This window comes from Ictidomys tridecemlineatus, unplaced genomic scaffold, assembly GCF_052094955.1.
Source record: "Ictidomys tridecemlineatus isolate mIctTri1 unplaced genomic scaffold, mIctTri1.hap1 Scaffold_5206, whole genome shotgun sequence".
Lineage (NCBI taxonomy): Eukaryota > Metazoa > Chordata > Mammalia > Rodentia > Sciuridae > Ictidomys > Ictidomys tridecemlineatus.
In genome coordinates, this window is record NW_027523422.1 from 30,010 (window position 1) to 48,576 (window position 18,567).

The window sequence follows — 18,567 nt, forward strand, 5'->3', positions numbered from 1 at the left end:
CAGGAGTGTTTCCCATCAGGTGTGACATATGGAGACAACCTAGGGAAAGACACGTTAGCCAGGGCCTTCCTGTTACCTCTTCCCAGACCAGCCAGGAGTTCATTCATTGTCATTGCTACCAACACAGGACTAAGTAGATGGAAAGTGTAAAGAACTAATGGGAAAATGGCCTCCTTTGATACCTGCTTCATCCTGCTCCATCATACTGTCTCTTAGACCTGTTGAACAGATAATATTTGAATGCTTGCATTGTTGTAAAATGTAATTGTTACTTTAAGGGAGTAAACTGTCTAGTGAGGTACAGATCTGAAAACAACTGAGTACATCATAAAGCTGCACACTCCATTCAGTGAGGAAAGAACAGCCACAGCTGTGTGGGCTAGGGTGGTATCACAGAAGGAATGATGTTTTACAGTTTACTGGGAATCTCGCAGGAGAAAGGAAAGAGAAGGTTAAGGGAGCGACTTTTCAGGCATAGAATACAGTACAAAAGGGGAGTTGTAAAATGGCATAGTTTTAGAGGAAAACTGCAAATGCAGTATTGCTGGAGTATGGACTGTATAGAGAAAGTGGCTAGAAAGGATGAGAATCAGGAATTAAGATGAATTATAGGCCAAATTAAAGTGTATGAGTTTGATTTCCCTAGAGAATAGGGAGCTCTTAACCAGAAGTGTCATTATTTGGTTTTCCTTTAGAAAGATGAGTGTAAGATTTAATGGAGGCAGGAAGAACAGTTTAAAAGTTACTACAAAAATATATATATGAGAGATAATAAAGACCTGAATGAAGGTTTGGGGTTGAACAGTTTGAAATTGCTAATGAATCATTTTTGTCACAAAGAAAAAAATGGAATTATTTCATTTAATGGTTCATCTGACTAGTAGTAGTAAAGGTGGAAAAGAAAAGGACTTGAGAAAATGTGAGAAGTAAAAGTGGTTACAGGAAGAGGGTTTTTTTTTTAATTTGTTGTTTTTAGATATACATGACAGTAGGGTGTATTTTGACATATTATACATACATGGATTGCAGCCAATTCCAATTAGGATTCCATTCTTATGGTTGAACATGATGTGGAATTTCACCAGTTGTGTATTCATATATGAGCATAGGGAAGCTATGTCCCATTGATTCTACTGTCTCCTATTCTCATGCCCCCTGGATTCCCTTCATTCCCCTTTGTCTAATCCAATGAACTTCTGTACTTCCCACCTCCCTTGTTATGAGTTAACATCCACATATCAGAGAGAACATTCAGCCTTTTGTCTTTTGGGACTGGCTTATTTCACTTAGCAGGGTATTCTCCAGTTCCATTCATTTAATGGCAAATGCCATTATTTCATTTTTCTTTATGGCTTAATGATATTCCATTGTGTATATATATATAATCATAGTTTCTTTATTCATTCATCTGTTGAAGGGCACCTAGGTTGGTTCCATAGCTTGGCTATTGTGAATTCAGCTGCTATAAATATTGATGTGGCTACCTCACTGTAATATGCTGATTTTAAGTCCTTTGGGTATAAACCAAGGAGTGAAATAGCTGTGTCGTATGGTGGTTCCATTCCAAGTTTTCTAGGAATCTCCATACTTCTTTCCAGAGTGGTTGCACCAATTTGCAGTCCCACCAGTAATGTACCTTTTCCCCACATCCTCACCAACATTTGTTAGCTGTATTCTTGATAATTGCCATTCTGACTAGAGTGAGATGAAATCTTAGTGTAGTTTTAATTTGCATTTCTATAATTGCTAGAGATGTTGAACATTTGTTTTTATATATTTGTTGACCAATCATATTTCTTCTTCTGTGCCTGTTCAGTTCCTTTGCCCATTTGTTGATTGGGTTGTTTTTTGAGTTCTTTGTATATCCTGGATATTAACACTCTATCAGAGGTGCAGGTGGCAAAGATTTTCTCCCATTCTGTAGGCTCTCTCATACATTGCTGTGAAGAAGCTTTTTAGTTTGATGCTGACCTACTTATTGATCCTTGATTTTTGTTTTTCTTGCACTTTAGAAGTATTATTGAGGAAGTCTATTCCTGAGCTGACGTGGTGGAGAGTTGGGCCTGTTTTTTTCTTCTAGTAGGCACAGGGTCTCTGGTCTAATGCCCAGGTCCTTGATCAACTTTGAGTTGAGTTTTGCATAGGGTTAGAGATAAGGGTTTAATTTCATTCAGCTACATATGATTTCCAGGTTTCCCAGCACCATTTGTTGAAGAGGCTATCTTTTCTCCAATGTATGCTTATAGTGTCTTTGCCTAGTATGAGATAACTGTATTTATTTGGGGTTTGTCTCTGTGTCTTCTATTCTATATCATTGGTCTTCATATCTGTCTTGGTATTAATACCATGTTGTTTTTGTTGCTGTGTAGTATAATTTAAGGTCTGGTATTGTGATACCTCCTACATTACTTTTCTTGCTAAGTATTGTTTTGTTTATTCTGGGTCTCTTATTTTTCCAAGTGAATTTCATGACTGCCTTTTCTATTTCTATGAACAACGTCATTGGAATTTTAATGGGAATTGCATTTAAAAAATCTGCATAGTGCTTTTGGTAGTATGGCCATTTTGACAATATTAATTCTGCCTATCCAAGAGCATGGGAGATCTTTCCGTTTTTTACGTCTTCAGTTTGGAAAAGGTGGTTTTAAAGGTACTTCCATGTTTGGGGTTTGGTACCAGCTAGGTTGTGCTATTCATCAAAAGTCACAAAAAGAAGAGGTCCAGATAACACTCCCTCACTTGCTTATTCCCAACCCACTTTCCTGTATTTGGAGAGTTTACCATTTATCCTCTGCTTCATTCCATGAGAATTCTTACTAATAGTTTAGAGTAAGGCAAACTACCATTCTGTTAAGTAGATTAAGCAACAGAGACATGTTTCCTGTATCTGAATTTTGAACACTGAGACAGATGTTTTGGTTGCCTCTTTCCAGTAGTGACCTGAGAAAGAGCTACACAGTGTGCCTTTGACTATAACTGGACCTGGGTAACCTCCTGGTGGGGCAGGTGGAGGGAGGCTCCATGCTGGTGGAGATATGGGAGCAGAGCCCAATATGCAGTATTATGCAGGCAGAACCTGGTGTTAATAGGAACATTTTCAGCACTCTGCTGGTGATTGTCATCCTTATGGCATTTTGTGTTTATAAGCCCATTCATGTTGGTAACAGCCAAAGTTGACTTAGAATGCCCTGGTTGCATCCACTGTGAGGATCTTAGTGACCTGAGGCCTGTGACTCCTCACCTACATCTGGACCTGCACTTGGATGACCCACTGAAGTCAGGGTCACTTCAGGTATATAGAAGATTTTTTTTTCCCCAAATGAACACAATGCCTTTATTTATCTACTTTTAAGTGGTGCTGAGGATCAAACCCAGTGCCTCTCACATGCCAAGCAAGTGCTCTACCACTGAGCCACCCCAGTCCTACATAGAAAGTATTTTTAATGTTTAATGGGTCTCATTGTGTTGCCCATCCTGTCCACAAACTGCTGAACTAATCAACCTCACTCAGCCTCATGAGAAAAAGTACCAGAATACAAAAGGAAAAATAAATAAATAAACTCTTAGATAAATTCCTGTTACATGAAGTAGAAAGGCCAACAAAGCCACTATTAATTCATAATGAACCATCAGTTCAGTATGAAACAATAGTATTAATACAACCAGAACATGGGTGGACAAAAAATTTATCTCAACTCTTAAACAGCCATATTTAGGAGCCTAAATGATTCAAATGCTTATAATACTAAGTTGAAATTTGAGAATTTTAAGGTACTTCTCTGAATTTCATTTATCACAGATTTCCCTTCCCCTCATCTGACCTCTCACTTTCCCCAGCCCCCTTTGGGTCATTGACCAACCAACATAATACAATAATTTAACCATCCATTTAACCATTCCATTAGTGGGAATGGATTTAAAGTCACAGTTCAGACCTGGAAGGTATTATAACGTTCTCATCCAAATTATTACACAGATAAGGAAATGGAAGGGTAAAGTGCCTCATACAAAGGCCCATAGTCAGTCTGGATGTCAGGTTGCAAGCTAACTGACATAATGGAATTGTGTTGTCCTATGGCAGCTTCCATCTGCAAGAAGCTTCCACCTCGCAAGCCAGGGCACCTGGCCAGATTTTTTTTTTTACATAACATTATGACTTTGTCAGAATACTACTTTGAATCCTTGCGTCACTACTTAACAGCAATGTGATGTGCATCTTGAACCTTTTGTGTTATTTTAGTTATTCAAATTTTTATGAAGTATAGCATGATAATTCAATACATGTAGAGTACATAATGATCAAATCAGGATAAACAAAACATTTCCATCTCTTTTAAACATTTAAAATATTGTATTAATAATCACACATATTTATGGGGTACAGTGTAATATTTCAATACATATGTACAATACGTACTGTTCAAACGAGGGTAATTAGTGTTTTCATCTTATCATTACTTTGTGTTTGGAGCCTTCAACCTCCTCACTTATAGCGTATAATAACCTATTATATATAATTCCCCTCACTGTGCCATAAGAACACCAGGACTTGGTATTTCTATCTCTGTGTTTGGGTACTTTATTTTCCAACCTCCCCAAGTTCTTCCTATGCCCCCACCTCACTCTTCCCAGTCTCTAGTAATCACTAGTATACATTCTGATTGACCTTTTTGTCATCCTCACATGGTAGAAGACATTGCAGTATTTGTCTTTCTATGTCTGACTTATTTCACTAACATAATGATCTCAGTTCCATCCATTTTGCTACAAATAACAGGATATCATTATTTTCATGATAGAACAATAATCTATTGTAATTATACATACATATACACACATTTTTTTCATACTAGTAATTGAACACAGGGGCACTTGATTATCACTGAGCACCATCCCCAGTCCTTTTTCTTTCTTCTTTTTATCATTTAAAAAACATTTTTTATAGTTATAAATGAACAAAATGCCTTTGTTTGTTTATTTTTATGTGGTGCTGAGGATCGAACCCAGTGCCTCACAAATGCTAGGCAAGCGCTCTGCCTCTGAGCTACAGCCCCAACCCCCTTTTTCTTTTTTCAGATAGTGTCTTATTAAGTTGCCCAGGCTGGTCTCAAACTAGGGAGCCTCCTGTTTCAGCCTTCTGAGTAGCTGGGATTACAGGCATGTGCTACCACACCCAACCACTACATATTCTTTATCATCTAAGGTCTATTTCATATCTTGCTTTTGTCAGTAGTGCAGCAACAAACAAGGGTATATAGGGGTCTCTTTGATATGCTGATATTATTTCCTTTGTATATGTATATATCCAGAAGTGAGATATCTAGATCATTTGGTAGATCTGTTTTTTAAGAAACCCCCATACTGTTCTTCATATATGACTGTATGAATTTATATTTCTATAAGTGATATATTTAGAGTTCCCTTTTTTCTATATTCCTGCCAGCATTTATTATTTTTGTCTCTTTAATGTTAGCCATTCAAACTGGGGTGAGGTGATACCTTATTGTAGTTTTGACATGCATGTCCCTGTGGCTAATGAGAGTAAGTTTTTTTTTCCCCCACAATGTATTGGACATTTGAATTTCTTTTGAAATGTGTCTATTTATATCTTTTTTCCATTTTTAAATTAGATTATTTTGGGGTTTGTTTGTTTAAGTTCCTTATATATTCTGAATAATAATCTTTTTTGACAATTTTTTCCATTCCGTAGATTCTCTACTCTTTTCCCTTTGTTGTGCAGATGCATCTTAGTTTGATGTAGTCTCTTGTCTATTTTTGCTTGTTTCTTATGCTTTTTAGGGTCTTGACGGGGAAAATATTGTCTATGTCAGCGTTTTAAAAGTGTTTCCCCATATTTTCTTCTAGTAGTTCATAGTTTGTTATATTTATGTTTGAATCCATTTTAATTTGATTTTTGTATAGGGAAAGATGGAGGTCAAGGTCAGTCTTCTACATGTGGATATCTGGTCTTCCCGACACTGTTTATTGAAGAGACTGTCCGTTCTCTAGTGTATGTTTTTGGCACCTTTGTTAAGTGTATTTTTAATGAGAGTAGTGTGGCACTTCCAGCTCTGTTCTTTTTTGCTCGACATTGCTTTGGGGTCTCCTGTGCTTCCATATTAATTTCTAGTTCTGTGAAGAAACCAGTCTCTGCTCAAAGGCTGTGTCTATAATAATGTGACTGACTTCCTTGGTCTTTACTGTCCTCCTCCACATCAGAGGTATTGAGCATGTGTATAATTACATGAGTTCCTTGGGTGGGGCTCACTGTTACTGATTTGTGATGAGGATTTAGTCTTCCTACTGACAGAATTTTCATAGATTGGACAAACCAGTACTGCTTGGAATAGTTATTTTATTGGATGGGTGACTGCTATTGACTTGTGACAAGGATTTAGTCTTCCTACTGACAGAATTTAATTGGCCAAGGCCTTAAAGAACAGTGGATTTCCATTAAAAGACTCTTTCTAGTTTGTTTGTACTGGATCTTGTACCCAGGGGCATGCCTTAACCACTAAACTACATCCCTATCCCTTTTTTTATATTTTATTTTGAGACAGGGTCTCACTAAGTTGCTTAGGGCCTGCCTTACTAGATTGCTGAAGCTGGCTTTAAACTCGAAATCCTCCTGACTCAGCCTTCTAAACAACCGGAATTCCAGGTGTAGGCCACCATACCTAGTGAGACTCCCCTCTTTTGTTGTTTTCAACTTCATACCTATTAGCTAAAACTTGAGAATACTTGATGTGCAATTCAAGAAGTGTTTCATTGCAATCACTGGTACATACCAGTACCATTTGGACAAAAAGGATATTCCTTCTCCCCCTCTCCAAAATCCTTTGTAGTCTCATCTATTTGGGGGCCTAGCCAGTTCATCAGACCAACTGTGGACTGCCAAACCAGTTGGTGAACATTGGAATAATTCAATCTTTCCATGACTGTGGACACTGATACCTTCCTCCTAAGAATAGGAGTCCCCTTTGTTGACCACCTTATTCTCAAGTGGAAAATGGTGCAGTTCTTTTTGAAGGTGTTCTACAAAGTACTGGATGAGTAACCTGTCTAGAGTTCCACTTCAACATCTGCTTTTTCCCCACCTCTTTGTAGTATCTAATGGCATTTAAACTGTGGTAGAATCACTGTACTGTGGGTATTGCATAAAAGAAATATCCCTTTCTAGTCCATCTTTCTTCATCTCTTCAGATGTCTCTTCTGTTAAAGGATGAGCCTATCAATCCAGTTTAGTATTTGTGAAGGGACTATGTGGGGAAACAACTATTCCAGCAACTTCACTATGCCTTCAAGAACTTGCCCTGGAGTCCAAATCTTAAGGAATCCATCTCTAATCCTGTAGTACTGCCCTTGAACTTCAGGGTTTTGGCATTTGGTGATGAATATTGCTTGTTTATTCTAAATAGGAAATATCATGATATTATGGGTCCAAAAGGAACCTTGGGAAGTTATGAATTTCTCTAAGGATTTTAGATTCCTATGTTTAGCATTAATATTCCAGTTTGGGGGTTCTTCTTTTCCAGTTGAACTTGTGGATTTTTATTTTTGACAAATTGGAATTTTCCTGTGTGAAATGCCACTGCTGTTGTGTTCAACTTGCATTTCCATGACTGAGAAGCCTTTGAGTTGCCAAGTACTAACCCACTGCAAAGCAGGACACCATGTCTCACAAGACATCAGCCATGTGTGTGCTGACCTGTGTGTTTAATTCTTAAACTTTGAAGATGATACTTTCTTTCAAGTAACCCTGAATTCTTAAAAATTTAGTCTTCCAAAAGTCTGTACTAACTCATCTGAGCCATATGCAATGTATTTTTGTGCTTATGCCCATAGGTAAGTTCATACCTTCACTTGAAAGAGTGTCTTATACTAGATCTCCTAACCAACTAGCTAGACCTTCCAACTGCAGATATTTTAAAACAGGAAAAGAGATACAGTTGGCCTTTACACTTGCTGAGGCTGGCTTTGAACTCGCAATCCTATAAAATCTCCTGCCTATTGAAGTAGTCACTTTTTTTTTTTTTTACCCTTTGAGAGCCCAACATTCATCAGTTATTAAGCTATAAACTTGTTTAAATAAATGTATTTAGTCATTTGATCATTCATCAAAAAAACACTTATTTAAATCCCATACTGAGAAGGCTTTGACAGTATGATGTAGAAAAAGAAAATTTTTGTTAAGTGACTCAGTGGTTACACCAACCTGCAATCTTATTAAATGATGATCTCAAATCTAAACTTATCTAACAACACTCTGTTAGAATCAATTTTTTTATACAATTTTCCCCAAAGTCTTGAATTTAAGTTTGTTTCAATAATCAAAGGCAGTCGGATGCAGTGGCGCATGCCTGTAATCTCAGCAGCTCGGGATGCTGAGGTAGTACAATCTTGAGTTCAAAGCCAGCCTCGGCAAAAGCAAGGTGCTAAGCAACTCAGTGATACCCTATCTAATTAAAATACAAGACAGGGCTGGGGATGTGGCTCAGTGGCCAAGTACCCCTGAGTTCAATCCCTGGTATCCCCTAGCAAAAAAATAATAAAGAAAAGAGACTATAAATGCTAATACGAAGGTGAAATTGTTAGTGTAGCCCATATGGCTTAGTTTTCAATAAGAAATCTTTTTTTTATTATTTATTTATTTATTTTTCTTCTTCTTTCAATAAGAAACCTTGAGAAATCAAACGATAAAATAAAACTTTGTTTCAAACTCCACAAAACCCTTCCAGAATTTCTAGAAACTTTTTTTCAGAGACATCTAGAGCTTACTCAGAAGGACTTCCTAGGGAACTGTTTCATTATGTATATAATTTTTTTTTTTTTTACAAATGAAACAGTTTGATAATTTCTGGATTCATTTTTGAGGTTTGTCGTTTAAAATATTGGTCATTCTCCAGAGGAACCTTCTTGCTCTTATGAAGTTTTGCTAATCTTCCCTTTTGGAAAAATATCTTGAAATTAAAATGTAACTTTAAAATACCTTCATAGAGCCTTTTCAAATCACATTAAGTGACCGTCTCTGTGTGGCACTATGAATTTACTACATATATTTATGCATTTTTGGCCATGAGTGGTTAAGAATGAGAATCTGCCAACCAAACTCTGGATTCAAGCCTGGGCTGTATCAGAAATCACCGTCTAACCTTGGGCAAACATAACTTTTTTTTTTAATTGGTTGTTCAAAACATTACAAAGCTTGTGATATATCATCTTTCATACATTTGACTCAATTGGGTTATGAACTCCCATTTTTACCCCAAATACAAATTGCAGAATCACATCTGCATATTAGTAATTGTTGTATTCTGCTACCTTTCCTATCCCCTACTATCCCCCCTCCCCTCCCCTCCCATCTTCTCTCTCTACCCCATCTACTGTAATTCATTACTCTCCTCGTTTATTTTCCCATTCCCCTCACAACCTCTTATATGAAATTTTGTATAGCAATGAGGGTCTCCCTTCATTTCCATGCAATTTCCCTTTTCTCTCCCTTTCCCTCCCATCTCATGTCTCTGTTTAATGTTAGTCTTTTCTTCCTGCTCTTCCTCCCTGCTCTGTTCATAGTTGCTCTCATTATATCAAAGAAGACATTTGGTATTTGTTTTTTAGGGATTGACTAGCTTCACTAAGCATAATCTGCTCTAGTGCCATCCATTTCCCTGCAAATTCTATGATTTTGTCATTTTTTATTGCTGCATAGTACTCCATTGTGTATAGATGCCACATTTTTTTTATCCATTCATCTATTGAAGGGCATCTGGGTTGGTTCCACAGTCTAGCTATTGTGAATTGTGCTGCTGTGAACATCGATATGGCAACATCCCTGTAGCATGCTCTTTTAAGGTCTTCAGGGAATAGTCTGAGAAGGGCAATAGCAGGGTCAAATGGTGGTTCCATTCCCAGCTTTCCCAGGAATCTCCAAACTGCTTTCCAAATTGGGCTGCACCAATTTGCAGTCCCACCAGCAATGTACAAGAGTACCCTTTTCTCCACATCCTCGCCAGCACTTGTTGTTGTTTGACTTCATAGTGGCTGCCAATCTTACTGGAGTAAGATGGTATCTTAGGGTGGTTTTGATTTGCATTTCTTTGACTGCTAGAGATGGTGAGCATTTTTTCATGTACTTGTTGATTGATTGTATATCCTCCTCTGAGAAGCATCTGTTCAGGTCCTTCTGAATTCATTTATTAACTCTAGCAGTTTCTTTGTAGACCCTTTTGGGTCTGTTAAATATATTATCATGTCATCCGCAAATAGTGATAATTTCTTTTCCTATTTTTATGCCTTTAATTTCTTTTGTCTGTCTAATTGCTCTGGCTAGTATTTCAAGAACTAAATTGAATAGAAGTGGTGATAGAGGGCATCCCTGTCTTGTTCCAGATTTTAGAGGGAATGCCTTCAGTTTTTCTCCATTTAGGGTGATGCTAGCCTGAGGTTTAGCATATATAGCTTTTACAATGTTGAGGTAAGTTCCTGTTATCCCTAGTTTTTCTAATGTTTTGAATATAAAGGGATGCTGTACTTTGTCAAATGCTTTTTCTGCATCTATCGAGATGATCATATGGTTCTTGTATTTAAGTCTATTGATGGGTGAGTAGCATTTATTGATTTCCGTATGTTGAACCAGCCTTGCATCCCAGAGATGAATCCTACTTGATCATAGTGCAAAATTTTTTTGATATGCTTTTGTATTCGATTCGCCAGGATTTTATTGAGAATTTTTGCATCCAAGTTCATTAATTTTCTTTCTTTGAAGTGTCTTTGTCTGGTTGCGGGATCAGGGTGATGTTGGCCTCATAGAAAGAATTTGGAAGAGCTCCTTCTTTTTCTGTTTCTTGAAATAGCTTGAAAAGTATTGGTATTAATTCTTCTTTGAAGGTTTTGTAGAACTCCGCTGTATACCCATCCGGTCCATGGCTTTTTTTGGTTGGTAGTCTTTTGATGGCTTCTTCTATTTCTTCCTTTGTTATTGGTCTGTTTAAATTGTGTGTGTCTTCCTGACTCAATCTGGCCAGATCGTATGACTTAAGAAATTTATCGATATCTTCAGTATCTTCTATTTTATTGGAATATAGGGTTTCAAAATACTTTCTAATCATCTTCTGTATTTCTGTAGTGTCTATTGTGATATTGCCTTTTTCATCCATATGTTAGTAATTTGAGTTCTCTCTCTTCTTCTCTTCGTTACCATGGCTAAGGGCCTGTCGATCTTATTTATTTTTTCAAAGAACCAACTTTTAGTTTTATCAGTTTTTTCAATGGTTTTTTTTTTTGTTTCAATTTCGTTGATTTCTGCTCTAATTTTAATTATTTCTTGTCTTCTACTACATTTGCTTTGTTTTGCTCTTCCTTTTCTAGGTTTTTGAGGTGTAGTGTGAGTTCATTTATTTGTTGGTTTTTTCTTTTTTTGAGGAAAGAACTCCAAGAAATGAATTTCCCTCTTAAAACTGCTTTCATTGTGTCCCATAGATTCTGGTATGTTGTGTCTGTATTGTCATTTGTCTCTAAGAATTTTTTTTATCTCCTCCTTTATGTCTTCTCTAACCCATTGATCATTCAGTAACATATTGTTCATTTTCCATGTGGTGTAGGATTTTTCCTTCTTTTTTATCATTGATTTCCAATTTCATTCCATTATGGTCAGATATGGTGCATGGTATTATCTCCACACCTTTATATTTACCAAGAGTTGCCCTATGGCATAATATATGGTCTATCTTTGAGTAGGATCCATGTGCTGCTGAGAAGAACGTGTATCCACTTGATGATGGTTGATATATTCTGTATATGTCGGTTAAGTCTAGGTTATTGATTGTGCTGTTGAGTTCTATAGTTTCTTTATTCAGTTTTTGTCTAGAGGATCTGTCTAATGGCGAGAGCGGTGTGTTGAAGTCACACATGATTATTGTGTTGTAGTCTATTTGACTCTTGAATTTGAGGAGCGTTTGTTTTATGAACGTTGCAGCTCCATTGTTTGGAGTATACAAATTGATAATTGTTATGTCTTGTTGGTGGATGGTTCCTTTTAACAGTATATAGTGTCCTTCTTTATCCCTTTTGATTAACTTAGGTTTGAAATTGATTTTATTCGATATGAGTATGGCCACTCCTGCTTGCTTCCGAGGGCCATGTGAGTGGTATGATTTTTCCCAACCTTTTACCTTCAGCCTGTGTATGTCTTTTCCTATCATATGAGTCTCCTGAAGGCAGCATATTGTTGGATTTGGTTTTTTTTTTTTTTTTTTTTTGATCCATGTTACTAGCCTATGTCTCTTGATTGGCGAGTTTAGGCCATTAACATTTAAGGTTACAATTGAAATATGATTTGTACTTCCAGTCATGTTTATTTATTTATTTATTTTAGTTTGGCTAGTTTTTACTTTTTGGTTATTTTCCTCCCCCTTTACTGAGATACCTCCCGCTGTTATGTTTGGGCACTATTTTTCAATTCCTCTTCTTGTAGTATTTTGTTCAAAATGCTTTGCAGTGCCGGTTTTCTCACTGCGAATTCTTTTAGCTTTTGTTTATCACGATTTTAGGTTTTAATTTCATTGTCAAATCTGAAGCTTAATTTTGCTGGATACAGTATTCTTCGTTGGAGTCCATTATTTTTCAGCGTTTGAAATACGTTGTTCCAGGATCTTCTCGCTTTCAAAGTCTGTGATGAAAAATCAGTCGTTAACCTAATTGTTTTACCCCTGAATGTAATCTGCCTCCTTTCTCTCGTAGCTTTTAATATTCTCTCCTTGTTCTGTATGTTGACTATCTTCACAATTATATGTCTTGGAGTTGGTCTATTACGGTTTTGAATGTTTGGGGTCCTGTAGGTTTCCAGGATTTGGCAATCCATTCCATCTTTCATCTCTGGGAAGTTTTCTAGAATTATTTCATTTAATATGTTGTCCATTCCTTTGGTTTGAATCTCTATGTCTTCTTCTATCCTGATGACTCTCATCTCTTGAATAGATTGCTCATGGAATTTAAGCATCTTTTTTGTGTTGACTACATTCTTTTCAAGTTGATAAACTTTCTTCATTATCTGATATTCTAACTTCTACTTGATCTAGTCTATTTGTAATATTCTCCTTTGAATTTTTAATTTGGTTTATAGTTTCCTGCATTTCTAGGATTACTGTTTGATTTTTTTTAAGATCTCTATCTCCTGGTAAAGCTCATTCTTTGCCATCTGAATTTGTTTAATTCATTTTCAAAATATACTTTTATTGCTTGGACTTGCTGTCTCATGTCTTCTCTAATATTCCTTTCCATCTGAGTTAGGTATGCCTGGAGTTCTTTCCCTATCCATGTTTCTGATGCTTCTAGGTCCTCCTGTAGAATTAAGTTGTCCTGCATTGTTTGTACTCCTTTTTTCCCTTGTTTTTTCATGATGTTCACATCACTTTCCAGCCCTATTTGATTGCTGTGTTTCTGCTCTCTTCTATAGATTTGTTTTGGTTTTGTATATCTCTGTTGTCTCTCCTTTGTTTTGGTAGTCTATACCTGCTAAAGTGGATTCCGCTGGGAAGGAATTCCAACGGCCGAGCTCCAGTGACGTCACCTCTCTGCTATGGCTCCTTGCTGGGGTGTCCGAATGGAGGGGTGGGACTGGACTGTCTCTGGCTGGTTTCAGCTCCTGGTCACCGGCAGGCGAGCAGACTCCAGCCGCCCAGTTGCGCGGGCAGCCGGCGGGCATCTCTAGCCGCCCAGTCGCATGGTCGGTCACCCAGGCAGCGGGCGGGTGATTGGTTGCCGGTGGGCGTGCGACGGGCAGCGTGCTGGCTGTTGCTGGCAGGCGGGCGATGTCTAGTCGCCCAGTTGCATGGTCGGTCGCCGCCGGGCGGGCATTCTCCAGCTGTTCAGTCACGCGGGTAGTGGGTAGACTGTTGCCGGCAGGCAAGCGGTCTCCAGCAGCCCAGTCTCGAGGGCCTGGCCTCTAGTCCCCTGGTTTCTCCTGCTAGACCAGATTTCCCCTGAGTGATGGCTCTCGGCAGTTCAAACTGTACTCTGGGCCTGTGGTTTGTTGGATGTGGAGGGTGGCTATTGGGAACCCCGGCACTCTATTGTTTTGTTTTTTTCCGCTTGCCCCTCCTCCAGCGCTGGCTAGACAGGTTTTGTTTTAGCTGCTGATGGGAGGGGGAGTTGAAGGTCAAGTGTCTCTAGTTCCCCCCCCCATCTTTATGCAGGCTCGCTCTGATAATCCCTCCCCAGGAAAGCCTAGGAGATATTTTATGCAAATTCCCCCCCCCCCAGTAACACACACCTGTTTTATTGTTGCATCTGCTGGAGAGTGGCGGTGGTTACTTCAGCTCTCCAAGATGGTGGCCGCTGGTTTCCTTGTTGGAGTTTCCCCGTCGTGGGGATAGAACTGTAACGCTTCCTTCCCTTCTGAAATCCTGAACTCAGCCGGCAGGATTCCACAGAATCCGCAGCACGGTTTCTCCCTGCTTGCTGGTCGCTTCTCAGCAGCGCCCCGCCATCTGTAGCCGCGGGGCTGGCCGTGTGGATCAGTCAGCCTGCCAAACATTACAACTTAATCTGAGCTTCAATTTCTTCATGTGTAAGCTGGAGATAATATGTAATTCATGGAATTTTCTGCAGGATAGAAAGGAACTATTATCCATAAGCTACTCACTTAAGTTTCCAGCATAAAATCATTGCTCCAAAAGATTAGCCATCAATTTTACTGTCTTTTCTGTCATATAACTCAAGTACAATTCCTTATTTCTTTTATCCCACATTCTATCAGGCAAAGCAACCCCACGGAGTAGCTAGTCAATAAACATTTGTTAAAGTAGTTAGAGATAAGTCAGGCATTTTAAAAGGAAATAGCTTTTCCTTGTGGAAAAGATGAAGCAGCAGCTGTATTTGGACTTAAGGGAGGACTATTCATTTCTGATGCATAAACTTCCCTTGTTTATTCCCTGCTCTTCTACCACTGCAGACTTTTCAGGGTGACTCGAAAGATAGAGGATGAAATGACAGTCCAAGGACCTTCCTGAGGTGACTGCATATGTATCTATGAATGTTTTGTGATCTTTAATCAGTCAGCTTCTGTGTGAAACTTATAAAATTTTATAAAATTCATAAACATTTTTGTAAAATACTAATTTTAAGAATTATGTATCAGATTCAAATGAACTGTCACCAAGTAAGCAGTAAATTGGAAGGTTAGAAAAGACTTTAAAGGGTAGTTTCTTGCTTTTCTAAAAGAAGTTAATAGGATAAGACCTACAGGATGCCAGAATATAGATAGCTACCATAAAAATTCATTTCTTAGACTTCACTGATGGTAGAATGTTTTATCACTAAACAAGTTTAGGCACAGAACAAAGATATTTTTGATAAATAGTTGTCTTACAATTTTAAAATAAGATGGAAGGATAAAGGAAACCTTATTTCAGCAATTTGAAATAAATATCTGTAATTAAAGTTAGTTTTATAACACTGAAGCTAACTTTGACAGTTTACTTTTTTAAAATATACAAAGCTTACTTCATATTACTAAAAATAATGAAAACTAGCAAACAAAGCAACTTTTGAAATATTCTAAAATTGAGACTTCCCACTAAATCATATTTAGTCTAAGAATTCTAAAACAAAACCCTCACTGGAATGAAGACTAAATGGTTACTAGAAATAAGTGTGATTATTTTTTTTCCATCTGATTTTTGCCAGATATCCTTATATGTGTTTTCATGTTATAACTTTGTAATTATTACAAAATTGTGTGAGAGATACACTTATCATCCCAGCATCATAAGATGAAGTCTCTGGGATGGGAGAGGCTTGGTAGTTGGCCGAGACTCAGTGTTGGCACTGGGATTTATTAAATCCAGAGCTCACTGCTTCCTCTCCCTTGTAGAAGGGCAAAGCTCTAGGCCCCATGAGAAATGAGGGCAGAAAGAATTTTGATTAAAGTTCTGTTCAGTCCTTTGGCATGTCATTCAGTTCTCATATTCCATCAGATTGAGTCAAGGGGTAAAAGGTACTTTAAAAAAAATGTTTTCATATAAAAGCTTTTACCTAGAGCCAAGAGAGCCACTACCTGGCACTATCATAAAAATTTAAAAAGGAGAAGTTTTATTTTGTTTTTTAATTCCAAGTTTTATTTCTCTTTTGTTGATCCTAAGGTAGTTCAACATTTGGGGACATTCGAGCTTTTATTTCTTTGACTTTGATGGCTTCTAGGCCTCTATTCCATCATATGAAGTGCAATGGTCTTTTTCTCTCAAGCAATTTGTCATCTTTTGATGAATTTATTTAAAGCTAAAAGCTTTTTCCTTTTCTTCCATGAAGAAAAAAAATTATGGTTAAAATGTAATGATTCATACAGGACTCTGTCAAAAAACCACCCAACAATGAATCTGAATTAACTGATTGTAACATGATTGTTTTTTATGTTTAGAATTAAAGTTTATAATTCTATTTATTTATTTTAGGATGTAATTAAAGCCATTGTACAGAGTGGTGGCATCAAGCATCTAGTTACCATGGCAACTAGTGAGCATGTAATAATGCAGAATGAAGCCCTTGTTGCTTTGGCATTAATAGCAGCTTTAGAATTGGGTAAGTACCTCAGTGACAAACTTATTTTCTCCTATTTTTATCTTGGATAAAAGGAAGTGCAGGAGTGGAATAAAAGTCAGATAAAACCTTAAAACGGATTTTTTAAAAAGTCATATAAAACCTTAATCGGAAGCATTTTGCCAGTGTGTATGTGTTCTTATCTTCTGTCACTCTTCTGCATATTTTGTGTTCAAAACTTCCAAAAAGCAGTTCAAATTATTCCATTAGTTTCTCCATCATCCCTGTGGGCAGTATTCCACCCAAGCTAACTCATGCACACCTAACATATGGGAAGCAACCTTTGGCTCAGGAACCAATGGACTGATACAGTCATTCATGGACTGTGTATCAATGTCATACAGCCTGTGATTAAGGCCTAAGGCTGCTTTACATGAAGAACTATACACTGGTAGGCATGTCCTGTCCAGTTCTAAGCCATATGTGTAAACACTATTAACGCATCTCTCATTCCTACTGATAATGTACATCCATAATTCTCACACAGAGGCAAGTAGACCCATCAACTTGAGAAGGCAAAAGCAGAAGAGAAATATGGCATATCTTCCTCTAGTATAAGATTTACTAGATTTATAAATAAGATGTGAATTTTTTGTCATCTTAATTTAAATAATTATAAAATTTATACGTAAGTAGAATGTAAAAATGCTTCCATTTGAAAGATAAAAAGACTGAAAATGACTTTGGTGGATGGTTAGAGATGCTTTGGAGGTCCTTGCTTAGCCTCCCACTGTTTAGGTAGATTATAAGAGTCTCTCTAGAAGTCCACACACTCTAAGTGCGGAGGCCTTGAGAATCAAGACGTGGTATCAAACCATCTTTGCTGGTCTAATTTTAAATGGCTCAGGGAGGGAGCAATTAAAGAATATTTTGATCTCCCAGCCTAAGGTGAAGCTGGTTTTATGTCCTACATATATTGTATCTTCCAAACAAGGTAGTTTCATGAACTTTCTGATAGCTGATAATTTGTTTGAGTCTGGTCACCTTACATAGTCTCTGAGTACACTGCTGGGTTATATGGTAGCTTCATGTTTAGTTTTTAAAGAAATTTTGAAACTCTTTTCTAAAGTGGCTGTCCCACCTTATGTTCTCAATAGCACTACATAAGTGATCTAATTCTCTGATTCTTCACCAGCATTTGATCTCATCACTATTTTTTTTATTTTAGCCATGCTGACAGCCATATTGTTATATCTCTAGTTTTAATTACTATTTCCTTAATAGTTAACAATACTGAACATCTTTTCATGTCTTTATTTGCCATCTTTATATTCTTCGGTGAAATCCGTATTTTATTTCTTTTGCCCATTTCTAATATTTTTCACCTATGGAAGTTTGAAAGTTCTTTATTCTAAAAGATTCATGGTTTTTGTTTCACGTGTAAGCCTGTGCTCCATGTTGAGTTAATATATGTAGAAGGTAAGAGGTTTAGTTCAGAGTTGTTTTTTGTTGTACCTCAAATTGCTGTCCCACCATTGAGAAAACTTTCCTCCACTGAATTGATTTTGTACCACTGTCAAGTACCAATTGATAATATATGTGTGGGAACCCAGAGTGCCCTCTATTCAGTTCCTTTGATCTGTGTATCTGTCTATCCCTTCACCAATCACTCCACCTGTTTTGATACTGTAGCTACACAATATGCCTTAATATCATAAATAATAATAATATAGGAGAAATTCTTCTACATCAAGTTGTTTTAGTTATTCTAGGGCCTATGGTTTTTCCATGTAACTTTTAGTATAAGCATGTCCGTCTTATTTTCTAAATTGCCTTTTATTAAGAGGAATGTTTTAATGATGAATCATAAGCCGAAACTCCTGAAGTCTAGTATTGTTTACTATTTTCACAAGGTCTGAATTTAATATTTTCCCTTTTGGAAAGGTTCACATGGTTAGTTTCTAGAAGAAGCAGCTAAGGGTACTTGGTTCATACACAGTGGATATAACTTACATTTTAATTGTTTGCTATTCT

The 18,567-nt window shown here is 37.3% G+C and overlaps 1 protein-coding gene and 1 pseudogene across 1 annotated transcript in view; one reads left to right on the top strand and one right to left on the bottom strand.

Annotated features, from left to right (window-relative positions):
* LOC144373907 (rap1 GTPase-GDP dissociation stimulator 1-like) overlaps positions 1-16,640 on the top strand; it is a gene marked incomplete at its 5' end in the record, with an annotated part of 35,819 nt that extends 19,179 nt beyond the window's left edge. The window contains one exon of the mRNA XM_078036883.1: positions 16,449-16,640. Coding sequence (XP_077893009.1) covers positions 16,449-16,625 — 177 coding nt within the window. The remainder of the gene's footprint in view (positions 1-16,448) is intronic.
* On the bottom strand, positions 4,382-15,506 carry LOC144373908 (ferrochelatase, mitochondrial-like; annotated as a pseudogene).
* Positions 16,641-18,567: the final 1,927 nt, after the last annotated feature.